The sequence below is a fragment of the Podarcis liolepis genome, assembly GCF_965112155.1.
Source record: "Podarcis liolepis genome assembly, chromosome: 1".
NCBI classification, from domain to species: Eukaryota; Metazoa; Chordata; class Lepidosauria; order Squamata; family Lacertidae; genus Podarcis; species Podarcis liolepis.
The window spans coordinates 33,032,815-33,049,115 of record NC_139554.1 but is presented as its reverse complement, the minus strand read 5'-3'; the positions used below and the strand labels follow the sequence as shown (position 1 = coordinate 33,049,115).

Genomic DNA, 16,301 nt, shown 5'->3' with positions numbered 1-16,301 from the left:
TGCTGCTGCACCACCAGCACACAATTTCCGTTCTCATCCTGGGGCAAAGTTCTCAACTCGAGGTAACTCTTCCAGGTTAGCAGAGTTTGTAACCTGAGGCGTTTGTAACTCGAGGTACCACTGTAGTTACATGATGGTTGAGACTCTTTACAGAGCAGGAACAGGTATCTCATCGGACAGAAAGGAAGACACATCTGCACATGCTTTGTGCATTTATAGCAAATGGTTTATATAAAACTTTACAAAACAGTGCTATGGATGTAAATTTAAGAAGCAGCAGTTTCTGCATTGCATTTCTTGAAAGTTTTAAAAATCCAGGAACAACTATGAACCTGTGAACTGGTATAAAACTGCCACCTGGATCTCGCACAGAGGCTTTCCCCCCAGACTTACTTCCTTCAAACCTATGCCAGGCAATGAACATGGGACCTTCTGGGTGCGATGTGTGTGTTTTACTACACAGCTTTTGCCCTGCCCCTGAATGTAGGAAGTATCACTTGAACGAACTGATCAATGAAGTTTTTCTTCCTTTTTTCATTCTAGTTCTACTGAAAAGCAAGGAAGAGAAGTTATGCCTGACAACATGGATCCTTTTCATGTCACTGCAAACCTAGATAAAGAAAAGGATATTGCATTCCTCTTAAGGGAATTGGACGTTCTAAGGGCAAACAATAAAAAGGTACAGTGAAATATTCTAAGCCTATTAACCTACTCTAATTTTTCTTTATTGTTTGTTTTGATTGACAAGATATAGCTTCCTTTTGTTGCAGGGATCATTTGATTCATGGTTTGTTAATCTTTGTATATTCTTGTCTTCCTTTTTGTTTTTGTTTTAAAATCAGTGACATCACAGATAGTGCCATCTAGATTCTTTTGCAGTTCTTTTTGGCTCAGATTTGGAAAGGCTGGCCTTGTTCAGAACCGACTATGATTTAATTAAACACTCTGAATAACCTGGATCAAAGATGATAGAAAGAGACCCCCATGTAACAAAGCAAACTCTTTGGTTTGCATTGATGATTAAGAGATCCATTGTACATTAAAAATTGTACATATTTACAATATTTTTCCCCACTTCTCAGAACAGTCAATCTGTGCAAGGTTTTTGAAGTTATCAGATTAAGCATCCCTCAAATGTGCTTTGTTATACTAACAGCAATCTATTTTCATAAATTAAATGGTAAAATCCTCAGTAAATTGTTTTGCAGATATAATCACACTTCATTATCAAAATAATACTGTTAAATTGACCATTACATTTTTTTGTTAAGTGATAGAAGTGCATTGTGGATTTTAGAATAAAGATAGTAACACAATAAGTTAGAAATTACAGATTATTATTGAACTCAAGTGCTGAAAAATATGTATGCATTACACTTCTGTTCAAATGCAACATTGTTTTCATTCTAAGGATATATACACTCTGAAGAGAAACCAGAGTGTAGAGACATATCCAAGTTTACTTTTTATTTTTTGCTCAGTTTATTTGAAGTTCCTTGTATGGAGTAATTGAAACCTTTGCGGCACTGTTTATTAGCTCCCTTAACTTTTAAGACCATGATTTTGCAATGCTGCTGCATGTATGTATATTATTATTATTAATAATATTTATTTATTCCATTAATAATCCCACCCTTCATGAAGAGATTTCAGAGCATGCCGCAAAAAACACCAGTAAAATCATTAAAACACGAGTTTAAAGCAACAGGCAAAAATTAACAAAGCACAGGTAAACAACAAATGATAAAATCAATAGTGACAGGCATATTAACTCAATCCTTTCCAAATGTTTTGGTCATGTGCTTTTCTTGTTTGTTTGTTTGTTTGTTTGTTTGTTTGCTCTTTCTTGTTGTTAATAACCACCTATCTGTGCTGTACAATATGGAATGTTTGACATAGCACTGGAGCTACAGTTGGATGGGGTTTGGGATGAGAAAAATCAATTTAATTATGTGGTTAATGCTCTGCTACCACCCCTGAATTATGCTGTAGATTAGGGTGAGCAATTCCTGTTCTGGAATTGCTAACCACATCTGAAAACTCAACCAGGTAAATTAGCACACTTTGGGGGCCCTTAACCTTTTGCTTAAGGCTGCAATACTTTGCACCCTTTCTAGCGGGTAAGTTCTGCTGAGCTCCAAAAACTTCCCTTCTCTGGTCAACATGCTTTAGGATTGTTCTCTTTGTGTGCATGGTAGGTAGGTTAAGAGTTTGTGAAATTAAATCTGGAATATAGGTTCCTTTCCCTTCATAACGCATCAGGATGGAAGTGGGTGGCAATTTCATTTTTAAAAGTTATTTATATGAAAACAAAAATGTAAGAGTTGTGTTTGCGTTGCTCGGTGTTTGTTGAGAGAGCCATTTTGTGAGAACGAAATACATATCTTTCTTGCAAGTTAATATTGTGCCCGTGCACTTTTACATGCCAATAACAATGTCGCCGTTTCGACTCTTCAGCTTCAGGACCGGCTGTCTGAAAAAGACAAGGAGCTGAAGACAATAAAGCTGGACTTAGAGCTGCAGGAGAGAGTGGCAGAAGCGAAGATTGCGGAAAAAGCTGCAGGTGCAGTAGATGAGCGTTTAACAGATGGCCATAGGGCTCCTACAGCCCGCTTGGTTGCTATATGACGTGGCCTAATGAACATTAGATGTATTTGCTAAAGGAGGGGTGCTTTGACTTCTTTATATGAGGCTGTTTAAAGTTGCTTGGAAAAGAGGTGGCTTTAACATCCTGGTACTGGTATTAGTAAGAGCTTTACCTGTATTCATACTGATTTGGGCATTAAATGAATTGTTAACACCATGTCAATCCAATCACAAAAAGGTTGTTTGTTTTGTTGGAAGGTCCTGAACAAACAAGGGAAATAATGATTACCACGGCCACTACCTTTCAACCAGCAGTTCAAATACCCACTTATTGTTTTAGCTTGTTCAGAGAGATGCTGCCACCCCTCCTTCCACACACCTTTGTGGGGAGATTTTCATGTTTCTCTCAGCTGGAGACCCGAACCTCTGTTGGGTGAGCAGGGAATTCAGGTTTTTAACCAATGAAAGAAATGTTGCTTTAGAGTGATGATAGATCTTCGCCAGTGGCTTGCTCCACGCATCATACTGAGGCCAAACCACAGTTTCCTGGGAGATGTATCAATACAACGGCCAGGATGAGGGCCAGACCGCCACCATCTCTTGATCAACAGAGAACTGGGCAGTTTAAAGAAACCTGCTTCTCAGCTGATCAAATTCCCTGCCTCCATCTCGTGCCAGTAATAACAGCAATATCTGTTATCTGGTTTCCTTTCTTTCTCTCCAGCTATCCAGGTTGGTCATTGTTTAGTCGTTTAGTCGTGTTTGACTCTTCGTGACCCCATGGACCAGAGCACGCCAGGCACTCCTGTCTTTCACTGCCTCCTGCAGTTTGGTCAAACTCATGTTAGTCGCTTCGAGAACACTATCTAGCCATCTCATCCTCTGTTGTCCCCTTCTCCTTGTGCCCTCCATCTTTCCCAACATCAGGGTCTTTTCCAGGGAGTCTTCTCTTCTCATGAGGTGGCCAAAGTATTGGAGCCTCAGCTTCACGATCGTGTTATTGACATTTTGACTCCTTTTCTTAACCTCATTCATCCCTCTGCCCTCCAGTATCCTCCTTTAGTTTTACTCTCTCCTTGCCCCTATCCACCTGCATGACCCTTTCTTCCCAGTCTCTTGCATTCCTTAGAGATGGGGATGGACTCATTAGATGCTTGTCCAACTTGATGGCTATGTTCTATTTTCTTTAACGAATTGCATATTCGTTTATTCTAAGCTAGAGTCTTGGTGTTAGTTCCTCGTCTTAGAAAACTCTTTTGCCTGTGGCTCACCATGACTATGGCTAAAGATCCTAAAGTAAGTTCCTTGAGTATATATATATGTAATGGTAAACATATGTAGACAAGGACACTTGGTGACAATGTTATGAAGCTGGTAAGAGGTTTGAAAGAGAAATGGGAATATGGCTTCTTCGCTAGCATGATTGTGAAAATGTTGTAACATTATTAAAGCTAATTCTCCCTAATATGCTTAATAGTAGTTGATGTGACTTGGGTAGATGTCATTCCCATCTCACTGGCAAAGTGAATGGAAGTGGCTTGGGGATTAGTGTAGAATTTTCAGTTGATTGGCTTTCTACAGTGTCAGTAAAGAAATTGATTGATATTACCAACATTTGTGGGACGCAGGTAGTGCTGTGGGTTAAAACACAGAGCCTAGGGCTTGCCGATCAGAAGGTTGGCGGTTCAAATCCCCGCGATGGGGTGAGCTCCCATTACTCTGTCCCAGCTCCTGCCAACCTAGCAGTTCGAAAGCACGTCAAAGTGCAAGTAGATAAATAGGTACCGCTCCGGCGGGAAGGTAAACAGCCAGTGGCGTAGCGTGGGGGGTGCAGGGGGGGCCGGGCGCACCGGGCGCAACATCTGGGGGGGTGCGCTCGCACTCGCAGCTCTCTGCCCCTGCTAAAATCCACGGGTTAGGGGGCGCAAATTACTTGCCTTGCCCCGGGTGCTGACAACCCATTCTACGCCACTGTAAACAGCATTTCCGTGTGCTGCTCTGGTTCGCCAGAAGCGGCTTAGTCATGCTGGCCACATGACCCGGAAGCTGTATGCCGGCTCCCTCGGCCAATAAAGCGAGATGAGCGCCACAACCCCAGAGTCTGCCATGACTGGACCTAATGGTCAGGGGTCCCTTTACCTTTACCTTACCAACATTTGTGAGATAGGCTAGCCATTCTGAATCACAATGACATAACCCAAAATATTCGCAACACAAATTAAATGCATATTTAAAGTAACCCTATAGTTTTTCTGACATATATAAAAAAACTACCATAAAACCCTTACATAGATCATAGTTACATCTTGATTATCTACCAACTAAACATTTACAGGATGTGAACTGTTTGGATTAAATTCCAAGTTATATGTTTGTTTTGGGGATGTTTGCACAGCGTTTTACTTCTGTGTATATAATAGAGAAATATTTTATTCAGTGTAGACTTTCTTTGCTCATTCAAGCTCATGGAGGAAAACTGGATAAAAAACACATGTGCCATAATCCAGCAGGGTGATCTGTTCACAGAAGTGGCATATGTATGGATGGTTCCCTGGGTAAGATCCTGCATGCTGTTTATGGATAACCCCATATCCTGCACTTGAAGGTGGCACATATTGTGTGCTTTGCTGAACTCTATAGATTTCCTAGATGTATTTGAATTAAGATAGGTTAGTTTGGGTTGTCTTCAAAAGATGTATACTGTATGTTGTTGGGATTCACTAGTGTTAATCACTGCAGTTGGTATTAAACTAAGTTTTATTCAGGGTGAACCTACTGAAATTAATGGACCTAACTTAATCATGTTTATTAATTTCAATGAGTCTACTCTGAGTAAAACCTAGTTGCTTAATACCCATCATTGTGTGTTTTGCTTATCATATTTAGATTCCACTTTTACATCCAGATACAACATCCAGATGAATGTTTATCTTACATTTGAAATTGTGATAAAATCATGACAGAAGAGCGTGTAATAAAAGGCACCGGGGAAGTGTGTTATAAAACTTTTACCTTGTACTTTGAGAAGGATCTTAAAATAATAAAACTCAAGCTGAAAAGCCCTTGTTAATATGAAACAGGGAGGAAGAGTACAAAATACAGAATGTTGATCCCTATATAATCACTAAAACAATATTTTCATCAATTTATCAAAGCTGTGATGTAACTTTTATAAATATTATCTATGTCTAACAAACATGTATCTGTGTGTGTGTGTGTGTGTGTGTGTGTGTGTGTGTGTGTATGCACGTACACTCACGCATTTGAAAGAAACACACATGCAAAAACACACATTTCCATAGTAGCCAATCAGGCTGTTGACAAAACTGGCTTTGAAATTCAAAAGCAGCTTCCCTTGTTAGTAAGATTCCTGCTTTTTTGGTGTTTGAGAAGAAGTTAACTGGGAGAACTAATGCGAGGAAGCAGATGGAGAATTAAAACAGCAAGGAAATATAGCTAGGGTGGAAAATATGCACACCATCAATGTGGATGCTCATGTTAGCATACAAAGAAAATATGCATGGGTCTGTACCTTGGACCTGCGTTCAAGTCTCATCCCAGCCATCAATTTACTGGATGGTTTTAGATGAGTCCTAGCATTTTATATATCTGGGCAGAAAATTGGAATAATAATGATTCAGTCCTTTCACATTTAAAAAGCTGGGTTAAACATTTTTGTATTAGTATACATTTGGTTTTGTGCAAAGTTATACCCTGGGTTTGGGAATCTGTGTGCTGCTACATGCCTCTTTAGAAATACCGGGGCATATTTTAGAAGAAATGGTCAGTTGACCAACTCAGTTCTGTGGCCACTAGAGGCTGCTATTCCTTCTTAGTGTTTTGTTAGTTTATTCATTCGTTTGTTTAATTATTTAAAGCATTTCCCTCTGCTCTTCAGCCCAAAAGCCTCCCAGAGCAAATTGCAAATTGTCCCTTTAGGATTACAATGTAAAAAGACATAGGAAGCTGCCTTGTATTGGGTCAGGCCATTGGCTCAACTCAGTATCTTCTGCACTGTCTGGCATTGTGGGACATTTACCTGGAGATTGAATACGGGCCTTTTGACTGTGAAGTAGATGCTGTCCCAGTGAGGATAAAAGCCAGTTCTTAGTTCCAAAGTTCCTACAATGACTGGCTGCAATGGAAACAATTCAAGGAGAGAAGAAGCCCAACGTTGCTGGTTTCTCAGCTGGCCAGAAGCACTGTCCCTGCTTTCCATCTCCTGATGCTGGTGGAACAATGGCTGCAAGATGACAATTAGCGTTTCACAGCTTCCTATAGTTGAAGGGAAAGAGGTATACAGTGGTACCTCGGGTTACATACGCTTCAGGTTACATACTCTTCAGGTTACAGACTCCGCTAACCCAGAAATAGTGCTTCAGGTTAAGAACTTTGCTTCAGGATGAGAACAGAAATTGCGCAGCGGCAGCAGGAGGCCCCATTAGCTAAAGTGGTGCTTCAGGTTAAGAACAGTTTCAGGTTAAGAACGGACCTCCGGAATGAATTAAGTACTTAACCCGAGGTACCACTGTATATGTCAAAGGTGTGAAAGCAGGAATGGAATGGAAGGTGGATGGAAGAAGAGGAAACATAAACTAGAGGACAAACATGTTAGGGGAACCCAGAGGCTGAGAAACCACACAAGGTGTCAGTATGTCTACTTCTGAAGCAGATTAATGTTAAACGGATGCATGATTTAAGGAGACAAACAGGCAATCATTAGGATTAGTAGAAACGTTTTGTCATCTGATACACAAACTATATGTTCTGGTTTCCAAGGAACTGAGATATCCTTGTGACACAAAGCTTCACAACATGAATACTCACCAAATACCCACAACGTGTGTGTGTGTGTGTGTGTGTGTGTGTGTGTGTGTGTGTAAAAAATAAAATCCATGCAGTCAATATTTTGTGGAAGAAAACTTGAAAACAGATTTGATGCTGTAATTTTGATCATTATGTCCAATTAAGAATGAAGTTGTCTGTGGAGTCCCCTCTTAAATCTTCTTAATGTTATGATTTGTCTCTTCACTAAAAAATGTGTGGGGCTGTTTTAATATTACCAACCTTACATTCTTGAGCATACAGATAGTCCACTGAAGGCCAGCAGGCTAATTCCTGGAGATGGCACTGGCTTTTGAGAGCCAGTGTGGTATAGTGATTAAGAGCGGTAGTCTCGTAATCTGGGGAACCAGGTTCGCATCTCCGCTCCTCCACATGCAGCTGCTGGGTGACCTTGGGCCAGTCACACTTCTTTGAAGTCTCTCAGCCCCACTCACCTCATAGTTGTGGGGGAGGAAGGGAAAGGAGAATGTTAGCTGCTTTGAGACTCCTTCGGGTAGTGATAAAGCGGGATATCAAATCCAAACTCCTCTTCTTCTTCTTTAGCCGATGAGTAATGTGTTGTACATAGGGTACAAGACTCTCATATCAGATCTAAATCAGTGTTGACCATATTTGAAATAGGAAGGATAGGAACTTGCCTTAGAGGGCTAGTGTGAGGATGAGAGAAACTAAAGCATTTTCAACCTGACCTGAAATGTGCCACTGTTAGATTTTGAATATGCATATATGATAGTTTATCCAAGTCTGTCCCAATAGTTCCTGCTATTGAGGCCTGAGGATGTGCAGAAGGTGTCCATCCAACCACTGACTGTCTATCCAACCACTTGCCTTCTGTCCATCCTGCAAGTTGTGGGGTGTTGATCAGGGAGGAGCAAGAGGTGGTTAACACATCTTTATGTGAGGGGGTTGTCCCTTTTGTACTTGTTCTGTTGAAGCTGAGAGTTGCCAGGATTTTTTTCAGCAGGAACTGGCCAGAACTTATGGCTTATGGCTTATGTGTGTGGTACGGAAGCTGTACTACCCGGGACAGGTTGGGGTTGTGCAGAGTTGTTAAGGCAGCAGAGAGCATTGTTGGCTGCCCACTCTCCACCTTAGAGCAGATTTATGCCACAAGGTGCCATAGGAAGGCACTGGACATAGTAAAAGATCCATCACATCCTGGTCACTGTCTCTTCGAGCTCCTGCCGTCAGGACGGAGATACAGGACGATGAAGACAAGAACAAGCCGTCTTAAGAACAGCTTCTTCCCCAGAGCGATCTCGGCCCTGAATGGGAAGCCTGGACTTTGAAAGTCATCTAATCTTCCTTGCTGTTTTATACTGTATTGTTTTAATTAGTGTTTTTATAGTTGATTTGATTTTGTGTGGAGTGCCCTACCTGGGTGGATGGAGCAGCCAAGTAATTTCGTTGTCCCCGAGAGGGGGCAATGACAATAAAGATATTATTATTATTATTATTATTATTATTATTATTATTATTATTATTATTATTATTACTGGGAGGCTTATGAATGCACAAAACATGGCTACCTTCTGCTGAAAGAACACTGGCTAACAGTTTGCTTGATTCAGGCATGGCTGGAAGAAGAGTAGGACTTTGTTAAAAAAAAGACTAGGCCTTGGTTTTTATATTAAAAAACCAGTGCAATGCTTAAGTCTGACTCACTGAAGGCCAAGAGACCAAAGTCCAACTTACTCAAACACTAGCAGGAAAATAATGTTTTCGAGAGCTACTTTATTGTGGTAACAAAGTGACTGAGATGCAAGCCTAGAAGCTTCTGCCTCACATCTTGCTTCTGCTAGGAACTGCTAGACAGCCTTAAGCAATCTATGGTCTCTCAGTCCTGCTGTGTACAAGTTGGGAATGACGTCCCTTGCAGGGTTGTTGTAATAATTACAAAGATAATATTTGCAAAGCACCCTAAAAGGCTGATTATAGTTCATAATATAAAATTTTGAATGCGGTCTTTGTTGTTTATAAGAGAAACATATGGGACCCAACCAACAGCCCACCTTTCATTGCACTGCACCACTGAGGAGAGAATATTTTTATTACTATTAATGAATATCACTTGTACGTCAAAATGGCTTCTCAGTGGTTTATGACTATAAAATCAATCTGTGATTAAAAGGCATTAAAACATCCTTAATTAAAATATATAATTAAACACATAGGAATTAAAACAGTTTTGAAACAGTTAAAACAATAAAGTCACAAGTTCCATTCAGGTGAATGCTTGCCTAAACAGCTGCATTTTCAGGAGCTGGTGGAATACCCACACTGATGAGACCTCTTGCATTTCAGCAGAGATGGCTTTTCACAACTGTGGTGCCACCTGTGAAGAAGCCCACCTCCATGTTACAAGCTGATGATCATCAAACATTGGCAAAACTAACTGTGTTTCATTAGCTGATCTCAGTACCCTTAATGGGTAGCGAAGAGGAAGATGGTTTTTCATGGAGCCTGTCCAGAGTTACCGTATTTTTCCGTGTACAAGACTAGGTTTCCCCCCTAAAAAATAATGTCAAAAATTAGGGGGGCGTCTTATACTCTAAGCCATCTTCCCCCATTTTCTTAAATCTGAGTCTCCAAAAATAGGGGGCGTCTTATACATGGGGGCATCTGATAGATGGAAAAATACGGTATTTAGGCTTTGAATGTAAGTAGCAGAAGCTTAACATTGTCTCAGTAGCTAATAGGCAGCCAGTGCAGAACCTGGGCATATGTGCCCAATAAGAAACAACACTCACGATCCAGGCCGTGGCATTCTGCACTAGCTGCAGCCTCCAGAACAGCCCAACAAAGAGCATGTTCCAGTAGTCCAGGTGTGTGGTTACCAGTGCATGTGTCACAGTGGCCAGGTTTCCCTGTCCATGAAAGGGTGTGATTGATGCACCAACCAAAGCTGATGTTAGGCACTCTTTGCCACAGACACCACCTGGGCCTCCATGGGCAAAGATGGGCAGAGCAACGGATGTGACTCTTCCAGTTGTACTGCAAGCTGCATTCAAACCATAGGGAAGCCATGGATTTCTACAGACATCTCTCTCCATCCAGGCAATTGGAAGGCATTAGAACAGTTCAAGCACGCATTCCAGCATTTAGGAGGGGATGGTGGTATGGCCTAGGAGAAGCAGATGAGGCCATTATAGGCCTTTCTAAAGGCCCCCAGTTAATCCTACCTCTTTTTCTTTGTCTGGTCCACAGTGTGCACCCTTTTCTCTTTACCACCATAAACCATAGGTTCCCCCACCCTCATCGGGTCTGTTTGCCAGACCCTCCAAGTGTCCCTATTTTCCAGGGATGTTCCTGATTTAGAGAAGCCGTCTTGGTTTCTGATTTGGTCCTTGAATGTCCCAGTTTTTCTTAGGATACCCCTATTTTCATTGGAGAAATGTTGGAGGGTATGGAGCAGGCACAGGCAAACTCGGCCCTCCAGATGTTTTGGGACTACAACTCCCATCATCCCTAGCTAACAGGACCAGTGGTCAGGGATGATGGGAATTGTAGTCCCAAAACATCTGGAGGGCGAGTTTGCCTATGCCTGGTATGGAGTTTTCCGACCCCTGACTGAAGGCAATCCTGTATAAGGAATTTTTTTTTCATGTTACGTTTTTATATATGTTGGAAGCTGGCCAGAGTGGCTGGGGCAACCCAGTAAGATGTGTAGGGTATAAATAGTGAAATTATCATTATGGAATAGGATGTCCCTATTTTCATCACAGAGATGTTGGAGAATCTATTTTCCACTTCCTTATCTCGGTTCTGTCCTTTTCTTCCTTCCTTTTCTGTTTCTGCTGCTCCTCACCTCCCCAGCTCTGCCATTTCTTTGCTAGGTCCAGTGGTGGTACCTTTCACTCTTATGAATCTGTACAGTCTTTTGTAATAGTAGAACCGGATGTTATCCAATGAAGCTGAAACGTAGGAGCTTAAGGGTAGACAAAATGGGGGCACAATCAGCCCCAGAGTATTAAGTTTTAGAGGCTTGTTCTAGTAGCTAAACGCCGCTTCAGTAAAAACCACCTTAAAAATTTCTGTAGCTGGTTCAACACACGCAATAGGGAAGGATGTTCCAGGTAAAGACGGTCAGGCAGCCAGTTTGTTCATATTTGTTGTTTTATTAAAGTCCTTGGCCAATGGCCATGTTGCCATTGAGAAAATATATTGTCTATGCTAAAAGTCAGGTAATTGCTACTGTTTTTATTTTAAAAAAAATCTATCAGGCAAATAACCCTTAACAATAATTTAACTGATTGTTCCTCATTTGTATGAAAATGTTGCCTTTTGCTGAGACCTTCAGTGGTTTATCATGAACATCAGAAGCAGAGAGGAGTTAAAGGACAATATCCCCCACAAATTTTGAGCAGGCAGAAAACCAGGGTGGAGAGACCATACCACACACACAAAATAAGGTTATCTAATTTTGCTGAGTAGCACAGAGTAATTTACAGTGTGGAATTTGGGTAGAGGGGTGTTGGTTCCAAACACCCACCTTGAGAATCATTCATAACCTGCACAGTTCTGGTGAGATTAAGAGAAAGTACTATCTGACACACACACACACACACACACACACACACACACACACACGCACTTAAAAGCAGCACCGTAATGTTTTAAGTGCCAAGCATTTATAAAACTATAGTCTGGCTGCATCTGTGTTTAATAAATGCAGCTCCCCTCAACAACTAACATTGTTTGTGCACATATTATAAAATAGAGGGCAGTACCACAAATAATTGCCACAAGTAATTTGTCGTGAGTTTATTGTTTACACGAAACATTTTTCAGAGTTGCCTTAATTTGTATTCTGTGTGTATATTCCATATTCCAGTTCTTTTGAAATGCTCCTTTAAATTCCCCTGCAAATTTCTCTCATTGTATCACTCTTCCTTTTTGTCTTTCAATGAGGATTTAAAACTTAAGTGAAATGTGACACACATTACTTTAAATGAGGTGGGGAAAGTTATGATTGTTGTGGTAGTAAACAAGCAACAGTTTGGGCTTGGAGGAGAGAACAATCCAGTAACACAAGAATAAGGATTATATTTACATTGGTAATTCCATATTACCTTAAAAGTGCTCCTTTTTATCTTTCGCTGATCAGTAAAGGGAAATATCTACCATTTCATTTAAACTCAATCGACAGACTTTTTTTAGATGCCATTTATTTTTTCTTTCTTGCATGTCATCCATTAAAGATTAGCTGTGGAAGGTTGGAGCATGGAGAGATTATGAATGACAGAACAACTCCTGTGGAATAATAATCAGTTTTTGATATTTAATGCTGTTTGACTTTTGCAGACACATTTCTTATTAACCTTTGCTACAAAGAGAAATCCAGGTTCCTGATATCTCATGGAGAAGATGAATTTGAGATCCTCTTCCAATTAAACTGAAATAAGGCCAATATTGGGCTTTAGCCAAAAGATCTCAACAGTTCCCAACCCTTGTGTTTATAAATCTAAATATGTGTGACATTCTATTTTTAAAAGTATGTAACGAACATAGTTTTACTAATAATTGAGTCGTAAAATTATTCTTTCTATATACAGTATGTATCTAGCCGTTTTGGTGTAAGATTCATATGTTATGCAAATTCATTTCCTAAGCCTTTCATCTGATGGTTTCTTGATAAAGGCAAAGACTTTTAATGCACTATAGGTGTGGTTTACTTCCACTAAAATCAGTCAGAGATTTGCCATAGACTTCTGTAAACTTGCTCAACTCATAGCATTAAGAAATTTGAAACAAGGCAGTGGTTTTGCTTCTCAAGAATTCTAGCAATTCATATGAAGAATGTGTGAGGTGGGGAGCCCTAGCGTAAAATCATATTCTGTAAATATGGGTACATTTGTAAAATAAGCTTGTGTCACAGATGCCAGATAGCATGTTTTGAAAGTATAGAATAATTCTCAGTGACTGAAAGTACAATCATATATCCCACCTAGGAATAAACCTCATTGAACTCAGTGAGACTTACTTCTGAGTAGACACAGTTAAGATTACACAGCCGGTCATCAATATGCTATGTGTATGAATTATTCAATATAGTTGTTAATTGTGTATGTTCTTGCTAGCAAAATGCCCTTCTGTAGACTCAGAAGTATCCTAGTAGCTCCTTTGAGAGACTACTTTATTGATGAGAGACATTCATCTGCATACAATTCAAAATCCCCGAATTTTCACTATTTAGCTAAGCAAGGATTTTTGGAATTGCAGCTGCAAGACAGTAGTGTAGATTCTGAAAAGTCAGCGTCACCCCTCCAAAAATTATTATTTTGAAAGGAGGAGGGTGGTTTTCGCACCGGTACAAGGGCTGGTTTCAGTAAGAAACTGTAAATGCAGTGGAGATGAACGTATACGTATTCTCATTTGCATGCCTTCTCTTTCATTTTCTTTTTGCGTAGCTGAGTAAACAGGAATGCCACTGTGCAATGTCTCTTTGCTTGCTTATTACTAAACAGTTCAGGTTCTTTGGTAAAATCAGTACATTTACAGCACCCAAAATTTAGGAGCTGTTGAGTACTGCAAACTAAATACATACAACAAACACACGGCAACAAGGGTGTCAGCGCATTCTATCTGTGTTTGCACACATTGCTTTATCTACCAAGTCACATTTATATGTAAATGACTTTAAGTCTGTAATTCCTAGTACTGACCTGTCAAAAACTGTTCTACTTCTATTTTATTCGTGCATCTCTCTAATGCTTCTACATTTCAGTTATCCTAATGACGTCAGAACAACATAATAAAAAGTGTATCGTGACTTGGGGCTATTTCCATTCATTTTAACAGGACCACAATCTGGTCCTTAGAAAAATTTATGGGATTATCAATATTTTGCAATATGTTACGTGCACAGTCTGATTAGTACCATATTGTAATGACCTGTACATATATACACAAATTTCTATATTGGCACAGAGAGAATCCAAAGCTCTCTGGGTTGCAACTATTGCTAAACTCCAAAATAAAACCCCACCAAAGAAGTTTCATATTTTAGGTCTCTTACGTCTTCCCCTTCCCAAACAATTTTCCTTATCCTTTTTTTTTTTTTTTACTCCTTTCCAGGAGATTATTAACTAAACAAAAAATGATTATAAGTAGATTTACCATTAATGAACGAAGAAGAAGAAAAGCAAGCAGCCCATTACAGGAATCTCAGATTCAAAGGATGGCATGACAGAACAAGCTTTATCTCTCACTTCGCCGCCCCCCTCCTCCCCGTCCTTTTAAAATGAGAACAAAAATGGAAAATGTTATTTGTTCTCCATTTTCCACTCCCATGACATATTAACTCTATATAGGCCTGTGTAATCTAAAAATATCTTTCAGATTAGGAAAGCTTTATCTTTACTAGAGATGTCCTCAACAGAAAAAGTACCCTTTCGTCCCTTCTATTGACCTTTTTGGGTAGAAGACATCTGTGCATATCCATTAGAAGTCCTGTGATCATTCCTTCACCAGCTCTAAGGAAAATCCTAGGTCACTCAGAGTTCAACAGCCCCTAATCCTGAATACTAAATCCAAAATCACAAAACTACTCACAACAGTCTCCTCATTATTGCAGCAAATTTCTTTCTTTCTTTCTTTCTTTCTTTCTTTCTTTCTTTCTTTCTTTCTTTAACTTACTGAGGATACCTAAGCAACGATTGCAATCAGAACTACGTAGAAAACTTAGAAAATGTACACAATAGAAAGGGGGGTGGAAAGGTGGGAGGAAGCTGCTTCTAAAGATGTTGACATTTTATGTGCCATTTTTTTGTTATTTTTAATTTTTCTTGGGGAAAGGAGAAATTGTAGGTGGTATTCTCATTTTGCAAAAAAGGGAGGGGGAATCATACTGGATTTTTTTGCAAGAAGTAATCTGCAACAATTAAGTCTCAGTGTGGCGTAGTACAGAGTTAAGAGTTCTGTGCGTTATATTGACTTGTAGATCTTAGCTGTTGGCTGTTTTAAGTCCTTAAAAAAATCCAGACCGTGCGAGTTTTGCAAGTGTGTGTGTGTTTTTTAATATCCCTTTTTTCTGCCATCAGTTCAGTTTCTATATTTATCCAGATGACCCCTAAGAAATCAGCAAACAGACATCTTTTCTGGGAAATGCCCCCCCCCCTCCTCTCACCCCCCTCCTCTCCAAGGTTCTGTTGTTTGGAGAATCATGAACCAATGTTTATACTAGCATGATTTCTAACACCCTCTCTTGCTACTACTGTATTTTAAAGGTAGCTAAAAAGTGTGGCCGAAAGGTTTGCCAACCGAATCAGGTTTAACTAAGAAAATATGTACACTGCTTTGACTCAGTAAACTCATACTCCGAATGGTTCAGCTTCTTCATATTTGCTCTATCCTATATTAGAAAACAATTAGCTTACTAAACAAATTTGAGCATTTGGGGGAAAAGATCTACTTTGAGTCTCTCTCATTTGACTAAGAATTACAGGATATTTGATAAGCTTGTTTAAAAATGGACATATCCAAATATTATCGTAAACACCCAATGATTTGTTTTACCTGCAATATAAGTATTTTACTTAGTTGGCTTACATAGTAGCTAATAATATTTGTTAATGTAATTTAACTGCTGTGAACCTTTACTGAACAAATATTGAAATTTATACAAGTCAAAGAATGAGGATCTCTAATGACTTTTGTAAAGACTTCCGTTTAATAGTTAAAAGAGAAAAGTTTATATGACATAGCCAATGTAATTAACAGCAGGTTTTACATTTAATAAAAAGAAAGAAGCATATGTATTTGCCTTATTCATTCCAGCATAATTTGCATTACAGTTATGGGTATTTAATGAGCAAATTCCAGCTAAAATGCTATGTTGATTTTCTAAGTGAACTTTGAAATAGCTATGT

At 39.6% G+C, this 16,301-nt stretch overlaps 1 protein-coding gene across 3 annotated transcripts in view; it reads left to right on the top strand.

Moving 5' to 3' along the window:
• Positions 1-16,301, top strand: part of MIPOL1 (mirror-image polydactyly 1) — a 191,522-nt gene that overhangs the window by 50,076 nt on the left and 125,145 nt on the right. For all 3 annotated transcript variants that reach the window (XM_083508870.1, XM_083508871.1, XM_083508872.1), the window contains exons 4-5: positions 544-679; positions 2,458-2,563. In XM_083508870.1, coding sequence (XP_083364996.1) covers positions 544-679; positions 2,458-2,563 — 242 coding nt within the window. The remainder of the gene's footprint in view (positions 1-543; positions 680-2,457; positions 2,564-16,301) is intronic.